The following is a 16,495-nucleotide window of genomic DNA, read 5'->3' as shown; positions in this document are numbered from 1 at the left end:
ATAGATAGCCGTACTATAAAGAGGGGAATTCTTTGGCTAAGCGGTTATCAAGTGCCACTAGGTGTCATTGTTCATGTACATGCATTTAGAACCTAGTGAGCTAACTTAACTCCTTCGAAGAAAATGTTTGTGAAAATGCTAACACACGTGCACATGTTGGTTCACACGTTGTGGTGTTGGCACACTTTGAGAAGGAGGTGGAGTTTGAAAGGTAGAGAGAGGATGGGTTCCTCTCTCCCTCCCGCCGAGCTTGCTCGGCGGGATTCGGCGCTTTTCGAGAAAATGAAGTGCATATTTTCTATTGCGCCGGTGGGAAATTTGGAGAAGTCGCGGGAGTGTTTCTCGCTGAGAATCACTCACCGGATGCTGGCTTCTGGAGCACCGGACGCTGAGTCTGAGCGTCCGGTGCAGACAGTGCCTGGCCCAGCTAGGGTAAGGCACCGGACGATAGGCACCGGACGCTGGCTTGAGCGTCCGGTGGTGCGTGTCCGGTGTGCGGGCGTTTTGCGACCCTCTCTGGGTGTGAGTCCGGTGAGCACCGGACGCCCAGTGTGCGTCCGGTGGATTGCGTCCGGCGACCTTGCGAGTTTGCGGAACTCTCTGCGCATGAGTCCGGTGAGCACCGGACGCGTCCGGTGTGGACTTGCAGAGCGTCCGGTGTGTTGCAGGTTACCGTTAGACTCTGACACGCAGCTGACGTTGGAGCACCGGACGCTGGTGTTGAGCGTCCGGTGACCCCGTATTTCGCCCAGTGAAAGAGCCAACGGCTCTATTTGTTTGAGGGGCTATAAATACGTGTTTGGCCGGCTTGGGGCTTACTCTCTTGGCATTCTAACATACTTGACATCCTTGTGAGCCTAAGCAAACACCTCCCACTCATCTCCTTCATAGATTAAACATCTTTGTGAGATTGGGAGTGATTCCAAGTGCATTTGCTTGAGTGATTGCATCTAGTGGCACTTGGGGATCGTTCTAGCTGCGGTTTTCTTGTTACTCTTGGTGGTTGCCGCCACCTAGACGGCTTGGAGCAGCGGAGGAGCATTGGCACGAGTTGGTGATTGTTCGTGGCCATCTCCCGTGATTGTGAGGGGTCTTGTACCTTCCCCGGCGGAGAGCCGAAAGGTAACTCTAGTGGATTGCTCGTGTCATTGAGTTACCTCATTTGTGGGTAGGTTCTTGTGGTGTCCTAGTGAGGACGAGGTTCGTGCTACACCTCTTAGCCACCGAACCACCAAGTGTTGGTCGACACAACGGGGACGTAGCGTGCCGGCAAGCACGTGAACCTCAGGAGAAAAATTGTTTGTCTCCATTGTGTTTGTTCATTGGATTTCTCCCGATGATTGGACTTCATATTATTGATTGGTTCATCCCCTCTACACGGCGGTATAAAGTTCAAACCATCTCTTTATATTCCCGCAAACTAGAGTAGCTTACTTACTTGTATAGAAACTTTAGGTAGCTTTCTAGTGTAAGTAGTGACATAGCTCTTGTGTGCCTAGTGATTATATCAACTAGAATTGTTGGATAGGTGGCTTGCAAACACCCCATTAGAGCTAGAGCAAAAAGCTTTGCTTTGTTATTTACTAACCTCTTGCTCTAGTGAGTTTGTAGAATTTTTAAATAGGCTATTCACCCCTCTCTAGCCATATTAGGACCTTTCATGCTCGCAATTAACAACTCCACCATACCAGAGGGGTGGAATAATACTACTATTGTCATGATTCCAAAGGTGGAAAATCCAGATAAAGTGGCACAATTCAGGCCGATTTCTTTATGTAACGTGGTATACAAGGTAATTTCTAAGGTGTTTTCGAGCAGACTGAAAATTATTCTTCCTGATATTATTAGTCATCATCAAAGCGCCTTTGTTCCGGGAAGATTGATCACATATAATATCTTATTGGCCTATGAATGTATTCATACTATGAAAAATAAGAAGGGGAAGAGAGGGCTGTGTGCTGTAAAATTGGATATGCACAAAGCATATGATAGGGTGGAGTGGTGTTTTCTGGAGAAAATCATGATCAAGCTGGGATTTGATCAACGCTGGGTGAAGCTAGTAATGGCATGTGTAAAATCGGTGAAGTATAGAATCCAGTTCAATTCAGTGGAAACAGAGATGATTACTCCAACAAGGGGCTTATGGCAGGGTGATCCCCTATCGCCGTACCTTTTTCTGATGGTTGCGGAAGGGCTGTCCTGTATGATACAAGGAGCTGAGGAGAGAGGAGAGTTGGAGGGAGTCAGAATCTGTAGAGAAGCACCGGTTGTCTCCCATTTGCTGTTTGCTGATGACTCCCTCATCCTGATGCATGCGGACAAGAAAAACGCAGACTGCTTGAAGGATATCCTCCAAAGATATTGCCTCAACTCAGGGCAAAAAATAAGTGAAGCCAAGTCAAGTATTTTCTTTTCAGGAAATACTGATGTGAATGTCAAAATTGAAGTTTGTGAGGCCCTGAATATTCATACTGAAGCATTGGGGGATAAATATCTGGGACTTCCGGCGTTGATAGGAGTTGATCGAAGCGACTGCTTCAGACATTTGATTGATAGAGTGATCCACAGAATAAGTGGGTGGAAGGAGAAGCTATTAAGCTATGGTGGTAAGGAGATCCTCATTAAATCCATTGCTCAAGTTGTTCCAGTCTATGCTATGATGGTGTTTAAAATTCCTAAAAAAATTTGCAAAGGAATATCTAATGCCATTGCACAGTTCTGGTGGGGTGATGACAATGATCATAAACGGATCCATTGGCAAGAGTGGTGGAAACTTTGCTTACCCAAGGGAGAAGGAGGGATGGGATTTAGAGATTTACAATCCTTTAATGAAGCGATGCTAGCAAAGCAAGTATGGAGGCTTTTGAGTGCACCTGACTCTTTGTGTGCCAGGGTACTTAGAGCCCGGTATTATCCTGATGGTAGATTACTGAATGCAAGAATGAAGGCAGGTTGTTCATATACTTGGCAGAGTATTTTAGCAGGTTTGAAATGCTTTAAGCTCGGGTACATTTGGCGTGTGGGTGATGGAACCCAAATAAATATTTGGGAAGACAGCTAGATTCCGGGCAGTCATAACATGAAGATCCAAACAAGAAGAGGTAACAATCTGGTGACTAAGGTTGATGAGTTAATTGACCCGATTACGAGTACATGGGATGAGCAGCTAGTCCATTCAATTTTCTCAAACACAGATGTGAATCGGATCCTTCAAATACCGATCACACCAGGGCGAGAGGATTTTGTGGCTTGGCATCATAACAGGAATGGGCTTTTTTCAGTACGGTCTGCATACCATGTTCAGTGGAAACATAGATTTGGAGAACGCCAACGTGGGCTACCGACTGACGGAGTTCATATTCAGACGTGGAAGAAATTGTGGAATCTAAAGGTGACGGGGAAAATCAGGATTTTCGGTTGGAGAGCGCTAAAAGGCTTAATACCGTGCAATGCAGTTTTGGCTAAGAGACACATAATTCAAGATGGACGTTGTCCAATATGCAACAATGGAGAGGAAGATGTGAAGCATATCATATTCAGTTGTGACCGTGCCAAAGCAGTCTGGAACTCGATGGGTATGTGGAATAAAATCAGTGACCTCCTAGCCAATGATCGATCAGGATGTTTGGTCTTACAGGATGTCATCCGCAGAGGCGAGCAAGTCCAGGGACTGGAAGTGGGTTTAGCTGAAATAATCCTCACTGGTGGGTGGTTCTTATGGTGGGAGAGAAGGCAGATTGTCCATGGTGAAAGAGTACAGACTCCTGCAAGAGCCGGCTTGTCAATTGTGACTCTAACCAAGAACTACAAGATGGCTTCGAAACCAGCTACATCAACTCGACAAGGATGGAAGAAACCACCCGAGGAATATGTAATGAAAAATATTGATGCATCCTATAATGAAGGAGAAGGATGTGGAAGTACGGGGGCGATTATAAGGGACTGCACGGGAGGAATGATAGCAGCTACAAATACTTATATAGCTCACTTGGTTGACGCTCAAATGGCAGAAGCTTACGCTCTTAAGGAAGGTCTTATGCTAGCCCAGCATGTGGGTGCAAACCGCCTAATCATCCAATCGGACTGCATGGAAGTGGTGGAGATAATGAGGGCTGGAGGGTTTACAGCAAACTCCGCTGCGGCAATATATGATGAATGTGATACGGTCTGGGGAGGATTCCAGGAGATTTCAATTGAGCATGTAAGAAGAGAAGACAACCAAGTGGCCCATGAATTAGCTAGGCGAGCAATGAATTCGAGGATGAATTGTATTTGGGACGATGATCCCCCTGCTTTTATTCTATCTTTTCTAGCAAATGATGTAACTACTCTTGATCAATAAAGTTCTTTGGAGATGTTCAAAAAAAGGAGTAACGATCTCTAGAAGCAGGCGGAGGCGGAGCTCAATCGTGTGAGCTGGATGGTACTTGTAACAAAGGGACATCATCTGAGCTGGACCAACCGGTGTGATACATTCACACGTCAGCGAGCGAGAGGGCATCCAAGGCTGCCTGTCGCCTCTCCTGGGTTTGTCTCTTCCTGCCTCCCTCTCCCTCCTCTCTTCCCGTGGAGTTCTGTTCTGACTGTCTCGCTTCCTCCCTCCCACCCACCCACCCCCCTCCCTTCCTCCCTCGCCTGCTGTTGCTTCTACTGCAGAGGAGAGGAAGAGCGAAGGAGCAAGAACAGCAGCAGGCGGCCACAGCGGAGCTCTGGTCTGCCAACCCCTACCTGAACAGCCTGGGCTCTCTGCCTCTGATCATTGATTGACAAAAAAAACCCAGCAATTACCTTCCCTTTTTCTTTTTTTAATGCAGCACACATACATATATATAATCCCACCCATCCCTATACTTGCTCCTTGGTTATTGGCACCTTTCTGTCCTTTTAGATTTCCTTGGATTCCGTATAGGCAGGCCGCAGGCATCCGCCCCCATTCATTTGCTCTGATAGCTACAAGTTGTATCCTCTTCTTTGTTTCTTGATTCTTTCTTGGGCGGCGGCTCTTGGCACCCTATGCTCAGTTCAATCTTAGCCTTCGCCTAAAGATTCAATCTTGCGGTTTTCTTTTGAATTCTTGGTGTCCTTGTTGTTGGGGGACATGGATGAGAGGATCCCACCGCCCCCTTTCTTCCAGTACTCACCATCCGGTGTCCATTCCTCCCCTCATCGCCACAATTCCATGACGTATTCTTCCTCAGACAGGGAGAGGTATGTATGTGCAGTGCCTCCTGTTCTTGGTTTTTTGCATCCCATCTGACATCTCTGCCACGTTTTGGTTTTTGTGTTCTCGCCGATCCCATTTGCTAAACCATTCGAATGCGAGTTTTTGCAACTTCCGTGCGAGATATGCGCGAGCTTGATCACAACCGCCTTGGTGTGATTTCGGCGTCGATCAATGCTGTCCTCCTGCCATAGTTATCTGCCAAGTCGAAGATTTTTGGGTCGCGTGTTAATGACGGATTTCGTGCATGTGTTGCTGGTTGTTAGACGACTTGTAGGAATAAATCAGCATTGTGTCTTCCATTGGGCGACGAAGGACATCCAGTTCATTCTTAGAGTGTTTTTTAAGCTCGATCGATAATTCTGACTGTTCTGCGGCTTGTCGTACTTATCATTGGGTACTCTTGTTTTCTGATTTTCTATTTTAAATGCATGGGGTGATCATCGTTGTTATTTTAGTACCATCATAGCTACAAAATTGATCGGGCTAATGAAATTGTTTTGCTTGGAACTTTGGCAGATATCTTGCTGAATTACTTGCCGAGAGGCAGAAATTAGCCCCATTCATGCAAGTTCTTCCTTTTTGTAACAGATTTCTGAACCAAGGTTGGCATCCTTTGCCTTTCAGTTTCTGTGTATGTGTTATTGTTACTTTTATATGCACTTCTTAATAGTTTTGCATACAAGCTGCTATAAGAGCATGATTTAGCTAGTTGCTATTTTTAGCTATCCTTGCTGTCGACATAATCTGCTAATCTTCTAGTACAACCCTGTCCATCCTTTTTGTTAGTTTGTGTTGTGGACTCGTTTGTGCTAACTTTGTCACTGATTTAATTCACACCAAGGATGTACAGCAATTACTTGTCCTGCACATTATGGTTTTTGGCCAACCATATATTAATTACAAATCCCTAATGGATACCATTTATGCAAATGTATGAATATTTCGCTAGCGTTTTAAATCACAAGAGCTCATACAAAAGAAATTGGTAATTGTAAAATTCTTCAATCATATGGTTAGTTAGAACACTTCAATCGTTATCTGTTTTGTGAAACAGACCGTTGTTACTTTAGAATCTTTGTTATGTAAGTCGTTATGCTGTTGAGTGCTGAGTGTGGTGATTTCTGTATTCTGCTTCTTGCAGTGGTTTCAGTTCCTGCTTTAGACATGTCTGAAAATATTGCCTGGGTGGTCTCCATTTCTCTCTGATCTTGAAATAGACATTACTAGCATCCTCTGTTATATGGTAGTGTTTCAGATAAGATATATTTGATTTCATCCCATAATGGTTAACGGTTTGTTTTCATTAATGCAGAAATTTTGCGAGCATCTTCTTTGCCACCTAACCCAAATTTTGTTGAACCTGAGAGAATCGATCATGGCAGCCCAAGCCCATTAAGATTAGCTGGTCACCCAATGAATGGTCAACCAATGGATCTAGAGGGATGGTCAGGAATGCAAACAGAGGTTGTCCCAATTCATAACTTGTTTTGCTTATTCATTTCACATGCCTGAATTGCTTCATTTACATGATTTAATTGAAATGCCATTTTTTCTCAGTATCGTGGTGTACTCCAATCGCCATCCGCAAACTGGAATGGGTCTCCTGGAGTTGTTGGGAACCCTACTGTGAAAAAGGTTGTTAGGATGGATGTTCCTGTTGACAAGTATCCCAACGTATGTGCAACTTACTTTTAGCTATTTGGAACCTTCATATCTTCCATTATCATGTGCTACCACAAATCCAAATTATTCATAATATCTTGCTATTACTAGTACAACTTTGTTGGTCGTTTGTTGGGGCCACGAGGGAACTCCTTGAAAAGAGTTGAAGCTACAACCCACTGTAGAGTTTATATTTGTGGACGGGGTTCAGTGAAAGACTCTGTTAAGGTAATAAACACAGATTAGAACTGCCATGTTGTAGTTGCCTATACTTATTGGAGCGCTTGGAACCTTTTAGGAGCACTTGTATTTCGCCACAATACTTAACATTTACTCTTAAATATGCCCACCAGAATCTGACTAGTAAATGGTAATCTAAAGTGCCTGTGTTCCATTACAAGTAAATTATTTTTTAAATGGTAATCTAAATTGCCTGTGTTCCATTACAGAAAAACTGTTAAACAGATAATTGCCTGTGTTCCATTTGATGTTACTTTGATGTATGAAGTTTCGATCTCCACTGTTTTTGCTATTGAAGTGTCATACACTGCAATCCCTGACTTGTCAAGATGTATAATATTGGACTTTGCAGTACGTTAGTTAGGAAACAGAGTGGAAACCAAACCTTCTAGCATATTTCTATTATGATTCCTGAGTTTTATGCACTAATGGTATATTGTTTTGTTTATTAGATACATTCCATGTATGTTCTTGTGTTATACACTGTATAGTGGATACTGGCCATAATTGCACTATCGTTTAAAATTGTTAATTTGAAAGTTCCAATGTATTGATATTCCTAGGACATCTTTGTAATGCTCTGTTTAGTTGCGATCATCACAGAAATCAATTCATATTTACAGTGATGAAGCCTCCTAACTGAATTTTATCCTGATTTCGTTTGTCAGGTGTAACTTTTGTGTCTGACTTACAGCCCCGTGCTTAGATCTCTTACCAAAATAATAATTTGAATCATAAACAGTTTGATATGGAGCAGCTATTTGTTTGTATACAAATAGTTATGGTGGTTACAACTATAATCATTTTCTATGAGCATTATTGTTGTGTTTAACAATATTATAAAGTCCTTATCATAAAATTATAACGGAGAGGTTCTAAAAAAATAAAACTTTTTTTTCTAAAATAGGAAGACAAACTCAGAGACAAGCCTGGCTATGAGCACTTAAATGATCCATTGCATGTTCTTGTGGAAGCTGAGTTCCCAGCAGATATCGTCGATGCCCGACTAAACCAAGCAGTTGCCATATTGGAGGATCTTCTGAAACCAGTGGTCTGTTATTTTACTTATTGTCTGTTCCTACTCGCTTCGAATATTTGTTTTGCCTCTAAGTGACATTACATGTTTCCTTGACTGCTGTCCTCATCAGGATGAGTCCATGGACTACTACAAGAAACAACAGCTAAGAGAATTGGCTATACTTAATGGCACTCTAAGAGAGGAGAGCCCAAGCCCCTATCTTAGTCCCAGTGTGTCCCCCTTCAATTCCACAGGGATGAAGCGTGCAAAGACAGGGCGGTGATCTTATATATTTCTGAAAATGCAGTGCTAGAGGTGATCAATGGTGCGAATATGTTCCATCGCCGGAGATTATTGCTGGTACATAGGAGGATCAGCAGGGCTGGATCGGTGGATCCGGTCATGATGTGCGGCTATGCGCTTTAGTGGATGTCGTTGCAATGGACAGTCGATGTGAAAGATATTAGTCTCTTCATTCAAGGGCTTGTTGTTTGGTCTTATTATTCTCTGAGTATCTGAATTAACGTTATTGGTTCTGGTGGTTGTAGGTTTTGGGATTGTAGTGTTCAAAAAAATAATCAGGTTTTTTGAATGTACTAGCTAGTTCTGATTTGTTGAAGATGTTTGATGTTCTTGCGGACGACTGTGGTCTCAGTAACATTTTGCACTGGTGTATTCTTTTATACTCTTGTCCTTTCTCTCGTGACCAAACATTTCTTCCAATAATTCAGTTGGATACTTGGATGAACATTTTTTTCCTTTGTTGCTACTAGTTGTACGAGCCAACAGAATTTGATTAAGCCTCATTTAGAACACATGAATCTCTTTTCCGCTTTGTAAGGACATGAATTCTGCTGATCATTCTTTTTTCTCGCAAGATGTTGCTCTAGTTCATTTTTCGCCAAATCTATCACAATTCATTGCCAGCATGATTTCGCCCTTCAGTAATGACGCAAAATTTGGCAACAACCAATATAGGGTTTTTTTTCGAGAACATGCAACGACATGTGTTTCATTAAGCAGAACAACCAATATAGGGTCTAGATCCTATTTATGTCCAGGTATCTTAGTAACCAAATTGTAAGCCGTTTACTCTTTTTGGCTTTTCGAGATGCGTATACACCTATCGGATGTCTCCGAAGAGACGATTTCTATACACTAGATATACATTATATCTACATACGTAATAAAAAGCATGTATTTATAAAACTATAAAAGTCAAACCGACTTACACAATGTGGAACAGAGGGAATATTTGTCTAGATAACTTTTTTTTTGCGAGGAATTTGTCTAGATAACTTATGCTAAGCTGACAACATGTTTAAGTGATCAGATTAGACCAAATGACCAAACCAAAGTGCGCGCATCTACCATGGTCGTTCCTGCCGTTATGCTGCAAGGTCGCCCATCATTTCATAGTACATGCCTTTTTTGGCATGTCCCATAAACTCCCAAGGAGGCTTTGGGGTGTGCGGTCATCATAGTACGTGCTCGAGCTCGACGAATCCATGAACAGATCGTGGCGAGCGAGGTAATCATGGGTGCCATTGCGTTACGACCATGTCTGGTTAGATCTGGAAGGAACGATGCCACCAATCATTTTGCCTGTACATTTTTGTAGTGCTTCAGCTTTGCCAGGCACGATCCATGGTATGATATGCATCCGTCGGTGATCTTAATTATGAGCGAGCAAGCCATCTACCGCCCTGTTTAGAAGTTTTCAGTTTGTGAAAAATGAGTAGGAATCACCTCTCACATGGACTGCTGAATGGAGTTTAAATTATTTATCAAGGAGAATCTTTTCGGTACAAAAGTGGGAGAGATTTGACAGAAAATAAGCTCCCACTTCAATTGACCCAGAATTACGTTTAATAATAATCATTGAGTCTTGCTAAACAAGAATACATAAAGATTAAGGCATTAAGGTTACACTTTAGTACTTTGTACAATAGCTGGGACTGGGAGTCTGGGACTGGAGTGAGTGGCATACTGGAGTAAGCTACGGAGTGTAGAGTCTGTGACCAATTCAGGTCAACAGTTACAAGATTACAAAATGGCCATGGGCATGCTAAAACAGTTCAAGGATCCGGCACGGTGATCCTCCATATTGTTTAGAATGTAATGGTCAACTCTGTAATCACATTCAGTCATATCCTAGCACACGCTGGGCAAACCTAGCATTTGCTACAGGTAAAATATGGACAACGTTTCTCATGAGGTACAGACTCCTACAAAGAATTAACTCAAATCGCACACAAGCAATAGTGTGTTTCAATGAGGTTTATGCACCTAACACAATGTCCTGAGCATATAAACATCAGCAGATCCTGGTGCCAATTAGATTAAGCTCGCCTCCACTTATCGATCTCCTTTGATGTTGCTTTGATTAGTTTCTTTGCGTTCTCGATAAGTTCATCAACCAGGATATCAATCTGGTCTCTGAAAAAAGTCACAAATCTTTATTAGGCTCCGTTCCGTTCCCAGGGATTCAAGCCCTGGAACCAATCCAACCAGGAATGGCTGTGTAATTTGTATAGCTAGATCTTCACCATGAACTATTCCTGCTAGAAAAAGTCCTAACTGAACGGGCCCTTAGATATTTTTGCTTATAACAGTGCAAAGATATCTGGGAACCGTAGTCACCATGGCAGTAATCAACCCGACTAGTCACAACTAATCACAGTGCATAACCGATCACCATGCACCGATAAGCCTGACTAATCGTGATTAGCCAGACGACTTGATAACCTTGCTGGGAACAAATCAAAATGTTGTGGACGAAAAATGTGCTTCAGTTGGACAAGAGGCTATTGACCAACAGTATTAATGTCATGATTTTTGGGCTTAAAACCTACATCATCTTTCAACAAAAAAGGTTGTTTTGAGTAACTTATTAGTCTTACCAAGTTTACAAGGGTACATTGCATTCACATAAATTACATGCAGGGTTTCTAGACATTACTGTTCTAACCGATAATCCAAATGGTTACCTTTTTTAAGGTCTGAATAATTCTGAAATAGGCATAATGAAAATGTACCCAAGGTATGGAAACAGGTAATTAATTTCCTATATGCTGGTTATGTCTAATGTCATCAGAGTAATTGGAGAAATTACAAAAATATTTTATCAGCTCAAAGAACCCAATTTTCACAGATACAACAGGCATCCCAAGAGGAATGAGGTGAAATCATCTTGCAACAGGTATTTTGCATGAAGTTATATCTTACTCAGATGGAGTGCCCTTAGATTTCTGATTTGATCTCCCAATGTTTGAATATCTCCCATTCTCATCATAAGCGACTCCTTTTCCGAAACCATAACCAAAGCCAATCCCTATACCACAGCCCGCACCAACTCCAAAGCCCAAGCTTAATCCAGGGAATCCAGAACCAACTCCTGCACCTGTTCAGCCACATTGGTAATACGAGAAATAGGAGTTTAACTGAAAGTTCAGAGTCTTTACATCATCATTGGACGCATCAAGCAATGAAATACATATTGCAAACAATTCACCATCAATTAAGAAAGGGCAACTCCATAAAACAAACATCCTGAATCTAAACATATTGTATATTTCATTGACGTATCACTATAATAACGCTGCCACAGTGCTAGGTCTAAATGTCGATAAGGTTGCAGCGACATGAAGTTGAGAAAATTATGAGCTATCCCCAATTCCAGCCCTCTCCAACCAGGATTGGTCATCACTCATCAATCGATCGGTCTAAACCGTAAGCTAAGTGCCACGAGTCCCAGATGCAGATACTCCAGATCACAAACACTGATTATGGGGTTCAAAGGAGGGGTTCAGGGGTACTATACTACCGCCGATGAGTCCGACGCCAAAGCCGAAGCCGCAGCCGGCGCCGAAGCCGAAGGAGGGTCCTAGCTTCCCCAGCACCCTCGACCTCGCCGGCGGCAGGCCCCGCGGACCCCTCCGCCCTCCGCCGACCATGCCTCGCGCACGGCTCAGAGATGCTTTCTGGACGCACGCACGCTTCGTCACTGCCTGACTGCAGAGTGGAACCAGCGCGCGCAGCGATATGAACGCTAGATCCTGCGCGGAGATTCGCGCTGATTATTTTTTTTATAAAACTTTTTTTTATAGAGAAGAAGGAAAAGGAGAAATCGTTCTCGCACGGCCTGGCCCAGAGACGATTGATGCTGGGTTTTTTACTTGGGCTCAATAGCCCAGTAAGGCTGAAGATGGGCCAAAATGGCTTCGAGTTGTCCGGCAAGAGTGCACTCTTTTGGCTTCTTCTCTACTAGTATTTCTTCTTTTTCTCATGATTATTCGGTTTAGAAAAAATGTCTCAATTATTGTGTATTAAATTAAATGTCATAGAGTTATTATAGTAAGGTAAAAAAAATCATAGACTCGTTATCATGTCACAATACAACTGGTAAACTTTGCAAAAATGACTACACTTGGAGATCAGGCAAGAATTTTGAATTACTCCGGCGATATGGTCACATGTGTGGTCTCATGCACTGATGCACATTGCACAGTTTGATACGCTTGGAGATCTTAAAAAAAAAAGTTGCGATTGGAATTCTTGTCCATTGCATCTGAATTCGCTTGAATTGAACGTCAGTGTGAAGTGCCGTGCTGTTCTCTTTACCAGCAGCGGCAAAATTTATAATTAGCCCGTAACCTCCATCACTTTATTAAAATTTAAGAGAATCTTAACCTCCAGCTACACTTCAATCATGTCCACAAGAAAAGGCCTTCTAAAATCTCTCTCTCTCTCTCTCTCTCTCTCTCTCTCTCTCATGGGCTACTTATCCTGAGATATCCGACCCTTGAGAGCAGGAATTGTACACTCGCACAGCATTGGTCAGCAGCATGGGTCCCATCTCATCCTCTGCCAGGTCAGCATCATCCCTAGCCGACCATGCTAGTGTTGTTGGGGGAAAGGAGGGGAGGGGGCAGCCGGTAGTAGCTCAACCAACAATGCCTGGCTCTTAAATGGCTGCCAAATAATCGAGTAGAAAAAAACTGAAAAAAGGATGCCAAGAATGTTCTTCATTTTTTTGCGGCCATGATTATGACTTGTAATAAATATTAGGCGGTGCCTGAAAACTAGGCCATTGAATTAAAATTTGTCAATATTTGAGTGCCTTGTACGTGACTATGTGAGGCATTGACAAATGACAACAACATCTGAGATTTCATTGTCTGGTTTGAAAAGTCATGTCTAAAAATATTGTTCGCTGATTTATTGTGAGAGAAAAACACTTGACTGACAGAAAAAGTACGGCTGATAAGACAAGCGAACGGGCTTGCACCGCGGCTGTGTGGTGACATTGTTGCCTCACTATAATTCCTCAGAAAAGGTACATGCTCTTTTGTTACTTGTGATCCTTTTGGATGGGAAACTAAGGAAAATATTTCAATTTCACATTGTACTGCATTATTTGACAGTCATATGATTTTATTTTCGGAAGTCTGATTTGCCTCCTTAAATTATCGTTGAGTTTTTCTAACAAAACACTAAAACTTGAATATTGGATAATTTACCCCTTAACTTTTGAAACCAAAAATACCAGCTGCACTTTAATGCAATGTTGCCGCGGCTGCAGCTGCATCTGTTGTTAGGGTAAAACACTATACGATGACTGCACAGCAGCTGAACAGGTTTAATGGACATGTCTTCATTTCTTTAGACATGCTATTTTTATCGAATATAAATAATTGAAAATGAAAAAAATCAACCAAAAAGTTTTAGATCTCTTTAAGCATATTTGATATCGTACAAGATAATTTGAAAAATTCGGAATTAAATTTTGTAATAAAAAGAACTTAAAACAACTATTTGGGCCCCAAAACCATCCCAATTTAAAAAGTTTTCATTAGGCCTCTAAATGATCTTAAAGAAAGTTTTTAACTGCAAAATTTTATATTATATTGATATCTATAACTATAATATATACTATGTCAATGGGCCTATTTGAAACGCAAGAATGCAAAATAAATGAATGGGAAGAAAAAACACAGAAATAGAACAAGAGTGGAAAATAGAAAACTGTAGGATTTGAAAACATAGGAATAAAAACTTTGGGTGTTCGGATTACAAGAAAAGAAGAATGTCATATGTGCCCAAGAAGCAAGGTTCCATGCTTGAAAACTTGAGAAAATATCGTAAGAGTTTTTCCTTTAGGTTTCCTTGGATGCTTTTTTCCCTATGTTTCGTGAAACAAGGTTAGCATTTCCTTTGGAAAGGAATGCATATTTTCTTTGTTCCAAACATCAAGATGAGAAACATTTCCTAAGGAATTTATTCCTTTGCTTTTGCTTTGGAAATCCTCCATTCCAAACAGGTCCTAAGGAGGTTTGGAAAAAAATAAAAAAATATGAAAATTTTAAATGTATATTTGTATCTCTAAATGATTTTAGAGAAAAATATTGTCCACTACAAATTATAGATCCCATTGAGAGCTACATGTTTGATATAAACAATGTCAACATCCAAGGTCATTTGAAACTTTTTAAAAAATGAATTTCAAAATCTAAGAACTTAGAACTTTGGGCTTGTATGATTCCAGATTTAAAAAGTTGTCGAAAAACAAAATTGTAGATTGCATTGAAATCTAGTACTTTGGTATGGACCACATCAACATCTAGCTCATTTGAGAAATTAAAAATTTTAAGTTTAAAAATTTGATAACTTAATTAAATATTTGAGCCCTTAAGATATCTCAAATAAAAGGTCGTAGAGTATAAAGATGTATATCATTAACTCTACAGCTTTTATAAAAGTATAGATTCATTGACCTCATATGAAGAAGTTATAATTATATATATAACATGAAGGCCCCAAAGTGTCAAAGCAAAACCGCATAAGAAAAAAAAACACTTTGAAATGGTTAAGGGGTTATTTTATCCTATTTTAGAAGTTAAGGTACATATGTCGTTTGGTATGAGAGTTCAAGTTCGAGGGGATTTTTCAAACTCAATGACTAGTTCAGGAGGCAAGTGAAGGTTCGAGGCATTTGAGTTTATACACTGCATAAAGAATAAAAAATAGAGACAAATCCCACCCTTTCACTAAATGTGCAATAAAATTGTGCTCACGATTATGTATGTAAGAAGCTAGGAGGCTTGTTTATGTGTTAACTTTTAAAATGAGTTTTAAAGTTTTGAAAAGTATCTTGATTGTTCATTATCGACCAAACATCCAAGCATGTACACATAACCATTCATCTATCATAGGTAGAATACTTAGATATTCAACTTGTGCGCCACTTTGGACCCTTCTTCCATGCAATCCTCTAACATCTACAACTTGATTATTGGAGCATCTAAAACTCTTCACCTACTTAAAATACTAGTATTCACAATTTCATTATTGTAGAATTATTGAGCCAATGTTTTGACATGTGCAATGTCACCTCATGGGACCATCTAGTGCGTGCAATCTCCCTAGAACTTATTCATGTATACCCAATAATGGTCCTAGTTTTGGTGGCTTATATTGTATTGCAATTACTTGATAAGCATGATAGTCGCATTTATTATGTTGTTGTTCAATCACAAAAATAAAAAAATTTCCTAACTAGAGCCATATTGGCTTCACAAAGTATGCAGAAAAACCAACTAATTGACTGTAATCAGAGAGACTAGCACTATTCACCACTCAAAAAACAATACATATTAAATATTTAGTGGGGTCAACCAATTCCATCATCAAGTGATTAGCCAGTAGACATGGACTAATTGTTATTCTTCTATGACTAAACATTGATCAATGTGCTTCACACACAAAAAGAAAAAAGTGCCTGCCGATGTTGACCAACACACTCCAGTACCAATAAACATTTGAATTTGAGTTGTACTACATAATATTATTCTTAATGGATGCTTCCTCTGAAATCAAAGTGGTACCTAGAATTTTTTAAAAAGAAAAAGAACCAGATTCTCCATCGTCTCTAAAAAACAAAACAAATTGAACATAAAAATATTAAAATGAAGTGCTACTATATTAATACCAGGGGTTTAGATCCAACATTAACCCATGACAATGTTCACTTGAACTGGATTTTTGTATTAATAATGAGCACACTTAAGCCATGCTGGAATAGTTCGTTGATGTCAATAATTAGTTTTTAGGACATGTTTGCCTATAGCATGTGTGCCACATCTATATTTGTTGATTAATAATAAACTAGAACTTAACTTGTTTTGACTCTAATATTTAGACGTGCTCTAAAGAATTGGAAGCAAAATGCAGCTGAGTTCTAAATTATAGGTTATTTTGAATTCTCTAAGAGCATCTCCAGTCTTACACATCGTATCGAAGTTGAGACATATGCTCGGTGAAAATCAGTCTTGGAGATGGTTCGTTTCTTC

General features: G+C 40.8%; 2 protein-coding genes across 2 annotated transcripts; one reads left to right on the top strand and one right to left on the bottom strand.

Moving 5' to 3' along the window:
- LOC8076969 (KH domain-containing protein At1g09660/At1g09670) lies at positions 4,627-8,833 on the top strand. The gene is made up of 6 exons (XM_021448273.1): positions 4,627-5,208; positions 5,741-5,826; positions 6,537-6,688; positions 6,782-6,898; positions 8,034-8,177; positions 8,275-8,833. The coding sequence occupies exons 1-6, from the start codon at positions 5,099-5,101 to the stop codon at positions 8,425-8,427; spliced, it is 762 nt and encodes a 253-aa protein (XP_021303948.1). The 5' UTR covers positions 4,627-5,098; the 3' UTR covers positions 8,428-8,833.
- LOC8058465 (glycine-rich cell wall structural protein 1) lies at positions 10,051-12,171 on the bottom strand. Its single transcript, XM_002439769.2, has 3 exons — positions 11,971-12,171; positions 11,373-11,547; positions 10,051-10,583 (listed from the first exon to the last, which is right to left on the bottom strand). The coding sequence occupies exons 1-3, from the start codon at positions 12,098-12,100 to the stop codon at positions 10,487-10,489; spliced, it is 402 nt and encodes a 133-aa protein (XP_002439814.1). The 5' UTR covers positions 12,101-12,171; the 3' UTR covers positions 10,051-10,486.

Source organism: Sorghum bicolor, chromosome 9 (assembly GCF_000003195.3).
Source record: "Sorghum bicolor cultivar BTx623 chromosome 9, Sorghum_bicolor_NCBIv3, whole genome shotgun sequence".
Classification (NCBI taxonomy): Eukaryota; Viridiplantae; Streptophyta; class Magnoliopsida; order Poales; family Poaceae; genus Sorghum; species Sorghum bicolor.
This window is presented reverse-complemented; position numbering and strand designations above follow the sequence as displayed.